The sequence below is a fragment of the Grampus griseus genome (genome assembly GCF_964374135.1).
Source record: "Grampus griseus genome assembly, chromosome: 20".
NCBI classification, from domain to species: domain Eukaryota; kingdom Metazoa; phylum Chordata; class Mammalia; order Artiodactyla; family Delphinidae; genus Grampus; species Grampus griseus.
This window is the reverse complement of record NC_139014.1, coordinates 17,466,928-17,482,644: the sequence shown is the minus strand read 5'-3', so window position 1 is coordinate 17,482,644 and position 15,717 is coordinate 17,466,928. Positions and strand designations below refer to the sequence as shown.

The 15,717-nt window shown below is 51.2% G+C and overlaps 2 protein-coding genes across 3 annotated transcripts in view; one reads left to right on the top strand and one right to left on the bottom strand.

Moving 5' to 3' along the window:
* Nucleotides 1-1,479: 1,479 nt before the first annotated feature.
* On the top strand, nucleotides 1,480-4,485 carry HIGD1B (HIG1 hypoxia inducible domain family member 1B). Its single transcript, XM_082680121.1, has 5 exons — nucleotides 1,480-1,559; nucleotides 2,392-2,542; nucleotides 3,169-3,303; nucleotides 3,944-4,054; nucleotides 4,368-4,485. Exons 2-5 carry the CDS (start codon nucleotides 2,443-2,445, stop codon nucleotides 4,469-4,471), a joined length of 450 nt encoding a protein of 149 aa, XP_082536247.1. The 5' UTR covers nucleotides 1,480-1,559; nucleotides 2,392-2,442; the 3' UTR covers nucleotides 4,472-4,485.
* A 50-nt stretch (nucleotides 4,486-4,535) lies between these two features.
* Nucleotides 4,536-15,717, bottom strand: part of EFTUD2 (elongation factor Tu GTP binding domain containing 2) — a 32,903-nt gene continuing 21,721 nt past the window's right edge. For both annotated transcript variants that reach the window (XM_082680067.1, XM_082680068.1), the window contains exons 14-28: nucleotides 14,361-14,496; nucleotides 13,207-13,334; nucleotides 12,112-12,305; nucleotides 11,033-11,144; nucleotides 10,482-10,622; nucleotides 9,732-9,833; nucleotides 8,464-8,546; nucleotides 7,839-7,925; nucleotides 7,498-7,624; nucleotides 7,206-7,293; nucleotides 6,466-6,584; nucleotides 6,233-6,327; nucleotides 5,617-5,770; nucleotides 5,339-5,446; nucleotides 4,536-5,007 (exon numbers count right to left, since the gene is read on the bottom strand). In XM_082680067.1, the coding sequence (XP_082536193.1) occupies nucleotides 4,912-5,007; nucleotides 5,339-5,446; nucleotides 5,617-5,770; nucleotides 6,233-6,327; nucleotides 6,466-6,584; nucleotides 7,206-7,293; nucleotides 7,498-7,624; nucleotides 7,839-7,925; nucleotides 8,464-8,546; nucleotides 9,732-9,833; nucleotides 10,482-10,622; nucleotides 11,033-11,144; nucleotides 12,112-12,305; nucleotides 13,207-13,334; nucleotides 14,361-14,496 (1,770 nt within the window). In that variant the 3' untranslated portion in view covers nucleotides 4,536-4,911. The remainder of the gene's footprint in view (nucleotides 5,008-5,338; nucleotides 5,447-5,616; nucleotides 5,771-6,232; nucleotides 6,328-6,465; nucleotides 6,585-7,205; nucleotides 7,294-7,497; nucleotides 7,625-7,838; nucleotides 7,926-8,463; nucleotides 8,547-9,731; nucleotides 9,834-10,481; nucleotides 10,623-11,032; nucleotides 11,145-12,111; nucleotides 12,306-13,206; nucleotides 13,335-14,360; nucleotides 14,497-15,717) is intronic.

The window sequence follows — 15,717 nt, the reverse complement described above, 5'->3', positions numbered from 1 at the left end:
GTTTCTTCTATTTAAAGACTTTCCCCCCACTTTACAGTCATTCTCCTGTTAGTCCAGAGTAGTGAGATTTGACTTTAGGAATGGTTAGAAATATGGTCCTTTTTTCTCTGTCACTTTCTGTGACCTTGAGCAAGATGTTTAACTCAGGCCTCAGTTTTTCATCTTTGAAATAGGAATAAAAATAATAGTACCTACCACATACCTAATAGAATAATAGTTGTGAGGATTAAATAAAATAACCTACTTAAAGCAATTAGCACATTTCTAGGCTCACAGGTGCTCAGAAGATCATAGCAACTATTATTTTCTTGGTTCTGGGCTGAGATGCTGTGGGAGCATCGACATCATCTCAACGGGGAGAAGTTGAACTTCGCTCTCCATAGCTTGGCCTCCATTCTCTAAAGGGCTTGGAGTTGGTCCTGATTCTTGCACTGTCTCATCCAGACATTTCCATCCTCCCACTTGTGGCCTAGAGCATTGATCTCTGGAGAATTCAGGCCACTGCTGGGACCAGGAGAGGCAGCACAGGAGTGTGTGTGAATGACTGGGAGGAGAGTTCCCATGGACGCTGGGGATATGCGGAGGCCCTGGGGAGATGCTGTGACCCTGGGTCTCTCCCTGAAGCAGTGAGGGCTCGGGAGAGAAAAGAAAGACATCAGCTGCTGGACACATTTCCAGTGCTGAAAAGCCCCTTTAGGACAGACACACGGGCTAGGAGAGGAGCAAAGGCATGGGATGGAGTGGGACTCTCCACAGTGCATCCGATCTTTCTCCATTTCTTAGCAAGAAGCTGCTTTGGGGCCAGCCAGACCTAGGTTCAGATCGTGACACTGCCATTTACTAGCTGTGTACTCGTGGATAATTCATTTAGCCTCTCAGAAGCCCAGTTCCTGGTCTATGAACAAGTTGCTACTTACTGTGTAGAATAGTGGAAAGGTCTGAAACATAAATACTTGAAATGGAATAGGTGCTAAGGCTGGTCGTTGTCATCTCCGTATCCTGAGTGAGCATCACCCCACAGGCAGTATGAAGGGGTCTGGAGATGTGAGGGAAGTCCCAGTTGTTTCAAACTCCTGGACAAATCTCTTTGGCCCAGAAAACATCCTTGGAGGGATCAAGACCAAGACCAGACAGCCCGTCTCTCACAATTAAGGCACAATTAAGGCAGTACAACTTGCGGGAGAACCCAGGATCTCTACCCATCCTTGCCTCTATATTCCCATCTCAGTTCGCCAAATCAGGTCCGTCTCTGATCCAGCCACTTACGTCCAGAGGAATGTAAAGACTGAATTGAGGTAAGGGCTCCCCTCCATCTGATCTTTCATTACTTTCCAGTGCTTGGAGCTCCAGCCTGGAACTCAGCAGATGGGGGGTTAAGATTGATGCCCTGTCCTATCTCCTCCCCTCTCCATTCCTGACTTCAAAGTCTCCATAAAGCCAGACACTGCTTCCCTGCCCCCATAGTTGCAGCTCCATCATCAGCTCTTGGCCGATTCAAAACAGCAGACGCTGAGCCCTGGCTGGGCTGCTTGCACTCCACTTTCTAGCCGTCTCCTAGGGTAAGCACCGGCGTGCTGAGGACCTGTGGGGCCAGCAGTCTTTGCTCCTCCAGGAGAGGAGAGGCAACTAGGAATAGAAGTCGCCTCAAGCAGGGACTTTGTCTCGTGGTTAGACTTAGAAGGCAACCGGCAGGCAGAATCCCTGGTCTAAGGACCAGGACTCTGGGACTCCATCTAGTTTTTGATCAGAGCGGACATTTACAGTGTTAGCAATTAGAGCCGTAGGGGTTCCAGCGCAGGGATAAGGCAGGGGGTTGGTACCTGCAAAGAACCTGTCAAGAGATGGACTTAGAGACAGGGGAACAGCTCAGGGACCAGAATTTGTTCCATTAGCCTTAACATCCAAAATCTACACAAAAAATTATACACAGATCCATGCCTAATCGTTTCAATCTCTGGCTCTGGTGATTCGGTAACCGGTGCTGTAACACTGGGATGGCTCTGGCTGCCTGGGGCCAGATCTTCCTCTGCAGCTCCATCAGGGATAACCATCACAGACTCAAGGCCAGTGGGGGACCCAAGGTTAAAGGCCTGTTCCTCCCACCCTCATCTGTGGATTTTTCCAGCTGCTTTTCTTGGCCCAAGGATCATACCCATAGGGACACAGATGGTAGAGGGGGAGGCAGAGAAAACAGTGAAGCTGGAATGATCTGGACAAGAGGCAGATGTTGGGAGGAAGAGACCGAGAAATGGCTCCAGCCGTCTGAGACAGGACACCCAGGACATCTTTTTAAGTAGTGTCTGTGTTGGGCATGGTAAGAGAGGTCTCAGCAGTCCACTTCTTCCCTCCCACCGTTGACTGGGAATTGGAGTTCTTCCTGCCTCCTTCTAGGACTGGTTTGAAGCCTAGGAGCCCCAGCTGCTAACATCTGGGGTCAGGATCATGTCTGCTAACAAAGGCTGGTGGGCACCACCTGAGGGTGAGGACAGCATGTCTGAGAAGTTCCTGAGGAAGACCAGGGAGTCTCTGCTGGTGCCTATAGGTGAGTGGGAGACGAAGGAATGGGAGGCGAAGAGGGGGCCTTCTCTCAGAGAGCATGTCTCCTAGTCTTTTCAAAGAATGAAGCACAGAACTCAAGTGGTCCTACCCATCAAATAATCAACAGCTAGAAGAGAAGTGAGCCAACAGCAAAGGTGCCGAGGGACTAAGGGGCACATCCTGACGATGAAACGAAGGAGTCTGGATGGCTGGATGGCTGGAGGTGGCAGCCAACCAAGCGCATGGGATACCAACACCAGCCTCAGGATGGGCAGAGCAGTTTGGGGTCCCCCAGGGCTCCCTTCCCCCTGGCCCTGGGAGGTTAGAACAGCTGTGGGGGCCGGCAGCAGTTGGAGAAGAGCTAAGGGGGGTGGGAGAGTCATGATGATGGGCTATTTGTACAGGGAGGAGGGGAGTCATTGGAGGGAATCACTTTGTAAATATCTTTGAGAAGAAACAACTCAATGTTCTAATGATAGCCTCTCCTCACCCCACTGCCAGCCCCAAAGCAGCAGCAGGAAGGCAGCTGATTATCCAGGTGCCCAGCCTGCCTAGTGAGGGGTCTCTTCACCAGGAGAGCGACGTACTTGGTGACTGAGGTCCAAGGGGTCACGTTCTCTGCCCACGTAGGCTTAGGAGGCTGCGTGGTGGTGGCAGCAAACAGGATTTACCGGCTGAAGCCTCGTGGTTCCACCAAGATGTCCACACACCTGATTCACACCCGAGTGGCAGCACAGGCCTGCGCTGTGGGTGTGATCATGCTGGGTAAGTAGCTGGTGGGGTCATGGGAGAATGAGGGCAGAACTGATTAGGCAAAATGTGGCTGTGGGTCCTGACAGTTAAGGGACCACGAGTTCAGTCCCTGTTCCCTATACCAGGCTCCACAGCCAGTCCTTGGTGAGGCCCTCATACCGAGACAGTTTCAGGGCTCCCTGTTTAATTTCCTGTGTTCCAGGGGAAGATGCACAGTCTGTTCCGTGAGTTTGTCCTAGAAATGAGAAAAACCATGCAGCAGAACCTATGCTGAATTTCTTTTCCTCTCTGGATCAAAAGGCAGACAGCTGCTTACTAGCTGTGCGACAGTGGACAAATCTCTCACAGTTTCCCCACGTGCGACATGATGATAACCACCCCAGCTTGCCTCCCTCATGTACTGCCGTGAGGTTTCTCAGACAGATAATATACGTGAAGTACTTTGTCAAGTGTTCAATGGGATGTTTCCCCAGGCTGTGCAGCCAGGTGTTTGTAGCAGCTGTTGTGACCTAGGGCGGAAAATAAGCAGCAAAGCTGGACTCTCAAGGGGACAGCTAGTGTTGGACCCCCAGGACTCTGGGACACCTGAGAGAGCCAGAGGATGGGTGGAGGGTGCGATGTCATGGGGCCTTTTCCCTTCTCCCTCACACAGGTGCTGTGTACACGATGTACAGAGACTACGTCAAGAGAACCGCGCAGGATGCTGGGGAGAAGTGGGACTCCTGCAGGCCTGGGGCAGTCAGACCTCTTCGATCAACCCCTGGTATGCACCTAATAAAGGAGTTTGAGGCAAATCAAGTCTCTTCTTCACGTAGACGAGAGCAGAGTAAGGGACTGGTAGTGGCTGGTAGGAGGACTTAGAGCCAAGGACTGGAAATCGGAGTTCTGGCACCAGCTCCAGGGCAAGGAGAATCCTCAGGGCCAGAGGAGGAGGTGCAGCCCTCTGATCCCAGAGACCCAACAACTCCCAAGCCCCCTCAGGTGCCATCCACCAGGAATGGGAGCTGGGGACAGTAAAGAGGCCCCAGTGCTCATGGGAACACTGAGTGAAGAGGCAGGCGTTCCTCCCCCCACAGGCCGCCTCCCTGGGGACCAGGCAGGAAGAAGGCTGCAGCTGGGAGCAGAGTCCGTGCGGCCTCGTGGGAGACAACACAGATCCAGAACCCAAGTGCCAGGATGAGCCTGTGCTGGAGGGAAGGGGGCGGAGCGGTGGGGATGAAAAGAACGGAGCAAGGCAGAGGCCAGAATGTTCTGTTCATTTATAAACCATGTCTAAGGTCGAACTGTTATACAAAAAAAATAAAATAAAATAAAAATCCACGTAAATCCCGAGGACAGGGCCCCCTTGGGCTTCAACACTTCCATCCCCTTCTCGTTCCCTGGGCCCAAGCTCCTCTCTGTTCTCTGGGAATGGAGCCAGGCAGAGGCCACAGGAGGAACCAGGAAGCCAAATGCTCCTCCGTCTGGGTTGGAGGCTTGGAGGCTCTGGGCTTGTTAAGGGCGGCCACAGCAGTCCCAGACACGCTCTGACAGCACGGAGTCCGAGCCCCACCAGGTCCTGGCTCCGAAGTCCAGGATGCAGCCCCGCGCAGGCAGTAGGAGCCGCCAGGTGTCCGGCGCTCACATGGGGTAATTGAGCACAACATCCTGCTTGGCGAGCTCCAGCAACATAGGATCATCGAAGAACTTGCTGATGCTGACGTCTTCACTCAGGCCCTGCAGAGTGGGGCAAATGCAAGGATGAGCCCTGCGTGACCGAGCTGTGCTTGAGTGCGGGGAGCGGGCGGGGGCCAAGTGTCGGCTGAGCTGCTTCGGGAGCCCTGCCTCTAGGGTACTGTCCCAGGGCAGGGGAAGGCGCTCCCTTCCCAGGCACGCGGCCCCGGGTCTGAGTGCCTGAAGCCTATACAGATCGTGACTCTCCACGCTGTGCTGTGAAATGCTTTCAGTCTCTGGGAGAAGGCTCCAAAAGCAAGAAATGAAGAGAGATCCAACTCCTGGCAAGACCCTTGTGGGTGGAGGGAAGGCCGTGGGTCTGAGGGACACGTACCTTCCTACGACGGGTTTTGATCATGAATTCTCGGGCCAGGTGGGGCGCTGGCTGCGGCTCCAAGGGACGGATGACAATGCTCTTGTCCAGAGGATCACCAGGTACAATCTGAAAGGCAGAGTGGTTTCATCAGATGGTCCAGGCCGACCTCCCAGAGCATCCGGCCTAGAAGCAGGCCCTCATCTAGGATGCTGGCGATCCCCCTTGAGGCCTGGAGAGGAACAGGTCAGAGGGGATGGCCCTGCAGAGGTGGGGACCAGCCTGCGTTGTTTCCTTACCTGCCAATGGTGGAAGACAGACAAGGAAAAGGCCTGCCCCTGCGTGTGAGTCCGCAGATCGGTCTCAAAGCCAAAAGAGTCGATGGCGGGGATGAAAGCTTTGATGGTGTAGAGAGGGGAGCCTGGGATGGGTGCATCCTGAGTCACGTGCCCCCTGAGACAGAAAAACAAAGGCTGAGTCCCTAGTCCTGAAGAGGCCAAAAGCAGAGAAGTAGCGTACCCCCAAATGTTGACCATCAAAGAAAGAATAGCCACAAGTGCGCTATGGAGGGCAGAAACGGCTCTTGGCATAGTTCCCTGTGGAAGTCAAAGGGGCAGCAACCTCTGGGCAACAGCGCAACACTGACGAGACAAGGACCTGTAGACATTCCCACCACTGACACACCCAAGGAATACTTGCCGCAGGAGCTCTCTGAGGGGGGAGCCCAAGGAGAAATCTCAAATTATAATCTGTGGTAAGGCTGGGGATTGCCTCATTCCTTCCCTACTTCCTTCTAAAAACCTTGGTTTCAGAAGTGGAGAGTGTGGGGTCCAGTCCCTCCTCCTCCACAGCGAGGTTCCCTCTTGCTGGGCGGCTTGCTCGCTGCCCCCTCCCTTACGTGCCTGGGCGGCTCACCTGCGCCTGGCCAGGACAGTATAAACAGCAGAAACACAATCTGCGGGGGCCTGGACCTCTACGAAGTAGTAGGGCTCCATCAGACGAGGGGTGGCCTGCAAGAGAGCCAGAAGGAAGGGTTCCTCAGCTTGGGGAAGGCTGAGGACCAAGAACCCGGGTAAAGAGAAGGCTGGGGGACAGTAGCCTCGAGGCCCCACTTAATGCCCTGCGGCAGGACAGCCCTACTCGCTCACCATGAGGAAGGCAGAGTAGACGACTCTTCTGGCCGTGGGGATGATTTGGCCCCCGCCCCGGTGCAGGGGCTCCTGGGCAACGACTGCATCCAGGATCTTAAACTTGACATTTCGAATCACTGGAAAGGAGAAGGGGGAGCTGACCGCTGAGTGGTTCTGGTGCTAGTCAAGGGCGCACGGGCAGAGCAGCAGGGAGCCTCCTGCAGCACTGCAGCTATCTTGTAGCCATGAAAGATATGGTACAGACTCAGCCTGCAGATGCGCGTTCTAATAGCATATGCGGAGGTGTGAAGGTAAGCATATGTTCTCAGAGTTGGTTTCAGGCCACGTTCAGACAGCATAACGTGTCCCTAGAAGTTTATGTGTTTCTTTTCCAGATATTTAATTATTTTGGGATGTAGAATAAGTTCTAGGAATTGCACATTTGTCCCTACTAAGTCCAGTCCTGGTCTATAAACCACTCCAATCCCATCCCCCCGATACCCTTCCTGAAACACATTCCAGAAATGAGGAGCCAATGTCAATCTAGACGTGACTTCCATTTCTAAGATGTACCAAGCAGTAGCACCAGAATAGGGAAGGAGAAGGGAGGAAGCTGGCCCAGGACATGGGAAGGCCCTGTGGGCCCCAAGCTGCTGCTTCTGCTGGGTCCCAAAGATGAGCCCATCCCACCTCATACACCCAGATGCAAGGACCCTAGAGGCCTGGGGTGGCAAAGGCAGAGGCGCTGGTGGACTTACACTCATCACAGAGGGGCCCCTCCCTGGTTCCCCACTGGAAACCTTGAACGATGCTGTCCTTCACCGAGCCGAGAAGAGCCTTGTCCACCTGCACAAAACACGAGGGCCCCTTAGCAGTGACCCTGGCAACAGCCGAAGAGTTTAGAGGGAGAAGGAGTAGGTACACCAGTTAAAGAATACTCTTCTTCACCAGAAGATACAAAATACTTTCGGGAAAAATAAGAACACTTTGTAGTTTCTTCCACTCAAGAACTAAGAGAAGGCCACAGGGCTTCCCTTAGTTCTTCTGTACCTCAGAGGGCAGGGTATCATCCACCAGGATGTTGGGGCCGGTGGCATCAGGGCCGAAAGCCCAGATGGAACGGGCAGCCAGCAGATCCCAATCGTACTTGGTCTGGAAGAACTCTCCCAGCTTCTTCCTGGGGGAGGAGGAGAAAATGGTCATGTCAGACGGCTCTGTGCTTGCCCGTTCCTGAGGCCACAGATCCTGCTTTTCTGGAAGACAGTCACCTCAGCCTACCTACACTGTGCCAGGACAGTGGAGACAAAATCAATTCCTAGAGGGAGGGATGTGTCGTGCTAGAGACTCATCAGGTAAGCTGTTCGGCCCTGGAATCAGAGCCACACTCTCACCTGTTCCATGTGATCTGGACCACCTCGTTCTCTATGTCCTCTGCGAGCCCCTTCTCAAGAGGCTCAGCAATCATGGTGATCTTGTTCCTAGTCAGAAAGGAAATGGGTAATGAGGAGGGTCAGCAGGCTGACCCTCCAGTCAGAAAGGAAGTGGGTTCTGAGCAGGGTCAGAAGGGTTGTTCCTAAGAAAGGGTGACAAAGGAAAGAGCTAAGGCAGTGACATCAGTGAAAGCCACAGGAGCAGAGTAGAGCAAAAGGGCTCATCTTCTTACATTTGAATCTATCACTCTTTAAAAAAGTAAAATTTGGGGCATTTTTTAAAAAAGCTTTAAACAGTGTTAGTTATTAAACGGTGAAACAGTAGAGTTGCTGCTAGGGAAAATTTTAAGGTGGTCATGTTATACAGAGAGAAAAAGTGGCAATTATGAAACCACTGGGAGTAGCTAAGGCAAAGAATTCCACAGCATCATGTCCAAAGGCATAATGAGAGGGCTGGGGTAAAGCTCAGGTATCCTAAGCACCCTCATCCCTAGACTTAGGGGCCTCTATTGGTGATTGGGGTAGAGCCGGGAGCAGGGGAAAGCGACCCCTGTGAGTCCCAGGGTCACTATGAGCCCCAGCTTACTTCTTATTGGGAGTTTCAGCAAAGCACTTGAGGGAGGATGTTTCCACGACCGTCTCACAAAACGTGACAACGGGGTCAGCCACCTGAGAAACAAAATAAACTGTTAGGCAAGGTCTAACTGTTGGAAGGACAACCTTCTGCCAGAGGGGATTCCAAGGTTCCCCTGACGCTACCTCTGCAAGAACCCCTGTCTTTTTTTTTTGCGGTACGTGGGCCTCTCACTGCTGTGGCCTCTCCCGTTGCAGAACACAGGCTCCAGACGCGCAGGCTCAGCGGCCATGGCTCACGGGCAAAGCCGCTCCGCGGCATGTGGGATCTTCCTGGACTGGGGCACAAACCCATGTCCCCTGCATCGGCAGGCGGACTCTCAACCACTATGCCACCAGGGAAGCCCAGAGAACCCCTGTCTTAATCAGTGTTAGTGACAAGTACCATAGCAGCCTGAGGCTAAAAGTCTGCACCTAAACTAAGAAGCCTGGAAAACTTAGCGTAGTGCACAATTTATATTCCTGAGCCAAGAGTAAGTGGAGATCAGTTTAAGGCCTAAATTATAGTCTCCCAAGGTATCTTCCAACAACCATATAGCCGTCCCACCGGCATTCACTGAACACCGTGGGTCTGTCAGAGCTCTGCCTCGACAGACTGACTGGCGAGCGCCTGTTCCATCCTCAGCCCATGACCTCGGGGCAGCACAGCTCCTCCCAGAAGCCCCCACACGGCCTACTCCCGGAAAAACGCAGCGTCTTCTACAGCACCAGCCCTGGGCTAAGAGGGGCACTTGAGGGCACTCACTCCCATGACCACCACCCATGGCCCTGGAGAAAATGCGTCTGTCCACTGAGACCAAGGCTGTGCGACGGGCAGTTTAACTGAGGGGCTACATTGAGACCTCACCACAAGTCCAGAAGAGCCAGTCCCCACGCTCTCCTCGAAACCATCCACTCTGAGCCCTAATCCCCACAGATGGCTTAGCTGTGCAACCGTTTTCTTAACAAAAGATCAAGAATAACTTTGGCTTGGGAGGCTTGACTCTGAACGTTTGACACTGAGAATAATCCCCACCGAAGGAGGCAAACCGGATTTCCAATCCTTCCCACACAGGGAGCAACAGGTCATGCTTTTCCCACGCAGATCTCCTCCCCTGGACCACCCTTCTCCCCTTGGGCCTTCCTGGGGACTCAAGGGTTTGGCTGCTTGTAAAATCAGCCTGGAGCTGTGAGCCAAGCTCCTGGCCAAGCAGGCGCCAAAGAAAGGAGCGGCTGCTTTACCTTGATGTCTATCTCCGAGTACATCTTCCGCAAATCGTGCATCACACAGTCCAGGTAGAGCTCCCCAGTACCCAGGATCACGTGCTCACCAGATTCTTCCACCTGAAACACAAGGACCCTGGTGGTCACAGCCTGGACTCTCTTGTGGCAGCAACACAGACAGAGACAGCATCAAGGCTAGAACCCAGAAGGAGGTGCCCAAGCCCACTATCAGAAAAGCCACTGGTCAGTGTTGGTTCCAGCCTCTTCAGGAAGGATCAGTGGGGAGCAGTGACCTATGAGTCAGTCCTCAAGACACCCGGACCACCGAGCACAGTGCTACTGGGTGTGAGGTCACGGACTGAATTAACATCTTAGCCATTTAGGGAAAACCCTGCTCTGTCTGTGGATATAAGCTGACCCTGTAGCCCTGGCCAACTCCTCAGAAAGCTATGCTGGCAGGCTCAGAGTGACTCACTTTTCCCTGTGTGTTTTCTGGAAAATCAATTCAAAGTGTACTTTCCAGGAATCACCTTTCCTATCTAAAGACGCTTGTGTAAGATGCACACACACGTGCATACAGGCCCATACACACAAACAGGGGTCTTGTACTGCCTTCAGATGACAACAGACAGGGACCAGTCCCTGATGTAGGCTGCCGGAAGCAGCAGATCAGAGCCACCCGATGGACAGGAAGCAGAGTGCGGCACAAGCAAAGACCCCTCAGCCTGGGCACACAGGGCTCGGCAGCGACTGCTGCCTCGGGCCTACCTTGGTGGTGAGGGACGGATAGCTCTTGTTGACCTTGCGGAGGCCGTCCAGCATCTTGGGCAGCTCAGAGGGGTTGACTGGCTCCACAGCAATCTTGATAACAGATGTGGTGTTGAACTTCAAGGGCCGGAAAATCTGAGCCTGAGACCCAAAATGCAGAGCAGTGAGGACACCTGCCCTGAGCAGGCACAGACAGTGCAGAGGTCAGGGAGAAGCTGAGGACCTGCTGGGGAGCGGACTATCCCCCCCACCTGGAGCCAGGGCGCTGCTTGGAGGCAACCTGAAGGGCCATTTATTCCCACATATGTTGGCAGAACAAAAAGAGGAGGGAAAGAATAAAAGGATCCCTTCTAATTCCTAGCATTCAGTACAAGGAGAATCCAGCAGGGTCAGATCTGGAAGGCTGAGCCCATGCTGAGGCCTGGCAGCAGGAAGCAGCAGTGACTCCGGGTTCATCCCCTGCGTGTTCTGCTGCTTGTTGCTCACGTGTGCTGCGGCTCCTTGTCACCCTCTAGCTTAAGCCAATCTAGTTGCCTCTTCCAAAACTCTACCTCCTCATTGCCTCGGGGTTCAGTTATGGTCGCGGTCTTCACAATTGGTTGATCGACACCTTCAATCAGAACCCAGTTGCCAGCAGGAACACGGTTCACTTCGATGTGGTACCTGGAGCAGCATCCAATAAGCAGCAATGGAACTTGGGCAGAGTATTCCAGAGTAGTTATTCATTCCATAAAAATTTACTGAGCACCCGCTCTGTGCCAGGCACTGAGCCAGGAGCAGGGTGAGCAAAACAGATACATTCTAGCAGGGGAGGGATGCGATAAACAATCAATCATATGGCCACACATATATGTGGTTACAAACTGATGCATGCCATGAAAGAAAAATGCAAGGTATAACATGAGGACAGAACAGGCAAATCTAATTCCAGTTAGATGTTGGTAGTAAGCAAACCACTGCCCAAGGGGCAGAATGTAAGGAGTTGCCAAAAGCACCACAGAAGATACTGCAGCTCTCCTAGCTCTTCAATTTTCTTCTGCCTTCTAGAGAATGGGGTGAACTTGGGGGGAAAAGGGGCTGTGGGCAAGGTGCAGCAGCCACCCCAGGAACAGGACAGCCTCGGTTCGGCTTTCTAGCTAAAACGCCAAACTGAGGAACTGACGAGCAGCCCAGACACGCAAGCGAAGTTTAATTCTGCAGACTGGGATGCTACAAGGGATCCAGCAAAGTCTTTATCTTAGTCAAAAAATAGTCAGTGGAGTTTGGGAAATAATTTCTTTGGAAGAAACATAAAGGTTATGATTTAAAGAACACAGAAGAGGAAGACAAGATTAAGATGAGTGAACATGGAAATCCTGCTACAAGAGTTTATACAAACCATCCAAAGGCAAAGGCAGGGCTCTTGGCATTATCTCAACAGTAGCTGCCTTGTGACCCTAGCAACCTTGGACAGTAAGAACCAGAAGTCAACAGATCTGCTGAAGGAGTGTCCATCTTACCCCCATCATAGGGGGGTAAGATAGGGCCAGGCAGCTACTGTGTTTCCAAGGAGGACCACCCTTTTCAGCTCACCGGGGCAGTTCCAGTGCAGAGGCCCAGGCATGCCCCTAGGGGCCCTGGTTGGCAGTACCTGGCCACGGAGATCCAAAGGCGGCCCACGGTGCATATCTGGGAGTCCTCCTCATCCTCCAGGGTGTAGTTCTCTCCCAGCACCTTCACAGGCTGCCCAGCATGGATGGTGCCACTTAGCACCCGGCCGAAGGCATGAAACTGAACCCCATCGTCTGTGCTGTACATCTTGGTAGTGTGGCACATCAGGGGACCCTGGAGGTGGGGACAGGGTGCAGCCTCAACCACACAGACTCTCTGGGTAAGCACCACTGTCTCCACCTTCCTTGTTAGCAATGACGTGAGCTCCACGAGAAGGCAGCCCAGACCGAGAAGAAGATGTGGCAATCTCCTGGGAAAATTCCAACCAAGGCCCACCCCTGCTTAGTTAATAGATGTCACAGGCATAGCAAAATAAATCTTCCTTTTTCTTGGGGGGGATGAGGGCACTGGGAAAGAGAAGCAGGTTTAGGATGGTAGAATGGCACTTTTAACTTGCAAGATTATAAGACTAACTTGCCCCAAATTTCCTCCAAAGAAGTAACTCACAATTCTCGACTGGCTGTAACGTTTATGCCAAGAAACTAGATTGCCTAAGGAATGACTAGGAAAGGTTTTTTTAAAAGCCAGGACTGGGACTTTCCTGGTGGTCCAGTGGTTAAGACTCCGCACTTCCACTTCAGGGGGCACGGGTTCGATCCCTGGTCAGGGAACTAAGATCCCGTGTGCTGTGCGGCAATCAATCAATCAAAAATTAAAAGCCAGGACTGACAAGATCAGTTATCATTCGTTGAATCTTTACTACCTGTCAGGCACCACGCTAAACACAACCGTGACACTTGCTTAATCTTACTTACTTCTCATAACTACCACATACAAATTATTATCATCTCTTTATAGACCAAGACCCTTAGACTCAGAAAGCCTAAACAGTGTTCTCAAGATCACACCAGCATTAGTGGTAACATCGGGCTTTGAATTCAGGTCATTCTGACTACGGCCATTGGGAAGGCCATGTAAGGATGGAAAAGAGGGCATTACTCCTGTGACTGGAAAAGAGTATTCCCCATACAGTAGGGGACGGAAATCAGAGAACCGGGGGGCCACGTTCCCTTACATCAGGGTCACAGTCGCTCATGGCCTCCCCGAGGTCGGAATCCACACCTCCGGTGTAGGTGTGCTCGATCTTGGGCTTGGCGCCCACCTTTGGAGAGGGGATATGCTGCACACACATGTCCACAAAGCCTGTGGAGGGAGAAGAGAAAGCCATTACTATACACTCTCATGGGGGAAGGAAGTGGGGAGTTCTGATCCACTCGTGATGGTCAGAAAACTAACAGTGAAGGGACTGCTTTTCAGCTCTAAAAGCTATGGTCCTATGATTCTAGGCAGAAGTGATACCCTGTTTCCTGGGCATATGCTGCTAAGAGATTTGGAATCACACTGATGCCAGGGAAGAGCAAGAAGCAGGTCTAAGGAGTTCCTTGGAACTCAGGTGACAAAAACTTCAGCCAATAAGCCACACAAGAGAGAACCTGCACTGGCACCTTGGGGTGCCTAGCATGTCTGCTTTTAGTTGGGGTCTCCTATGTCAGAATGATGACCAGCCCAGAATGAACCATTAAAATTACGCGCTTTAGGGATTCAGATACCTAATTCCTACCAGACTCGGAATCAAGAGGTTGCTGAGAGGGCCCTTAGCCATCACCTTTCCCACCTCCCTTATTTTACAGATGAGAAATTAGAGTGACAAAAGGATTGAGTGGCTGGCCCGGGATCACCCCATGGGACAGGGCCAGAGTAGGATTAAGACTCAGGTCTTTTCCCAACCAGTCTGGGGCTTGTTTTACTACAGCACCTGCCTTCTGCGTGACTAAAATACGAGAAAGAGAAGCTTGGGGAAAGAGAGATTGGAGTCTATAACCCATCTCCCAAGTCCCAGCCTGGGGCTTTTCCCACTATTTTACCACACCCACGAGTCCACCTTCCTGACTGCCCTCTGGCAAAAATACCAGAACCTCAGAATCTGCTTCCCCATCCCCTTTACTTGCATGTTCCTCCTGGTAGGGAAATCTAATTGCTTTTGTTTTCCCAAGATAGAATTCTTTGTACCATCCTCTAAGCAAAGCAGCTAGGAAGAAACCCAGGTGCCCTGCATCCTGACCTGCAGTTTACTTAACAGAGGCTCAGATCTCCAAACACCACTGTGGGGTAAGGAAAAGGTCCCCATGATACATGTGGAGGAAATGGTGATGACGACGAGCTCCTTACCTGTGAACTCGCCAAAGAATTTTTTGCAGACCAGCCTGAGCAGGGGGCGGATGTTCAGCTTCAGCTCCTCCTTGGTCAGGTGGATGCCAAGCTCATCCAGGGTCCTCGGGAGGCTGGTGTCCACATCACCCACGACCTGTGACAGAAACAGACACCATGTTAGCTCGAATGATAGCCCCAGTGTGGTGGTACAGAGGACAAGGGGGGCCAAAGGGCAGGAGGAAGGGTCACTGCACTGGGTTCTCTTCTACAGGGAGAGCTCTTGGCAAAGATATCAATTTGGTTTCAGGGAAATCTTTGGTACTTACACTTCAAACCAACAGTGGGTGTAGCAAGCTCAGTTAAATGCCCACACCAGCCAATAAACCTAGCCCTCTCAAACGGACTGTCAGTGCTGCCCCCTGGTGTCCAAAAAGCAGTATCTCACCTCACTCAGGAAATCCCTTACCCTTCCTTCCCTATTTAGAGATTTCTCAGATTTAGAGGATCACTGCACTGGAAGGAACCAAAAAAGGTCACCTAGCAGTCCATCCGCTGTCAGGATGGGGCCAAGCTAAACCGTCCTCAGCAGACTCAAGGACTCTACGGAGATGGACTCTATAAATTTCTTCTTTAATCCATTCTGGTCTCACACAAGATACGAAGTATTTTCCAGCACTAATAAATTTTAATCGTGGTACTTTGTCTTGTTGCTATGTTTTACTATTTTGTCAGTGGAATGGCCACACACATTTTGTGTATGTGTGTGTGTTCACTGTGCACAGTGCTTATTAAACACTTGCATAAACACATAACATTCATAAAGTATAACTGTCTTGGGAGAAAGGTATGTATGAAAATTCCTGTATAACATTATTACCCTTTTAGGTAGCACAAATTCATACAAATGCAATGTTATATTCTTTTCTTTGGAGCATCCCACATGTTTGTTTGTTTGTTTATTTATTTTCATTGGCGTATAGTTGCTTGGAGCATCCCACATGTTTAACTACATCATTACCACTGTCTGATGCACCCTTTTCAATCTGACAAACATCACATACATACGTGCCCAGAATAGTCATTAGAATCAAGCTCATACAGCCATTCATTTAATGGCTACAAAATACTTCATTTTATGGGGTGTACCGTAATTCATTTAATCAGATTCTCACCGATAAACAAGTATTTCCAGTTTTTTCCCCTTTTCTTGCTGGTATAAATAACACTATAACATATATATATATATATATATTTAAAATATATTTTTATATGTGTATAAAAATAAAAACTAGAGGACGTTCACGTGAAACAATTATATCTAAGTTAAATCCCCATAACTGAAACTATAATTTCTCAAGTGTCACATTCTTTCGAA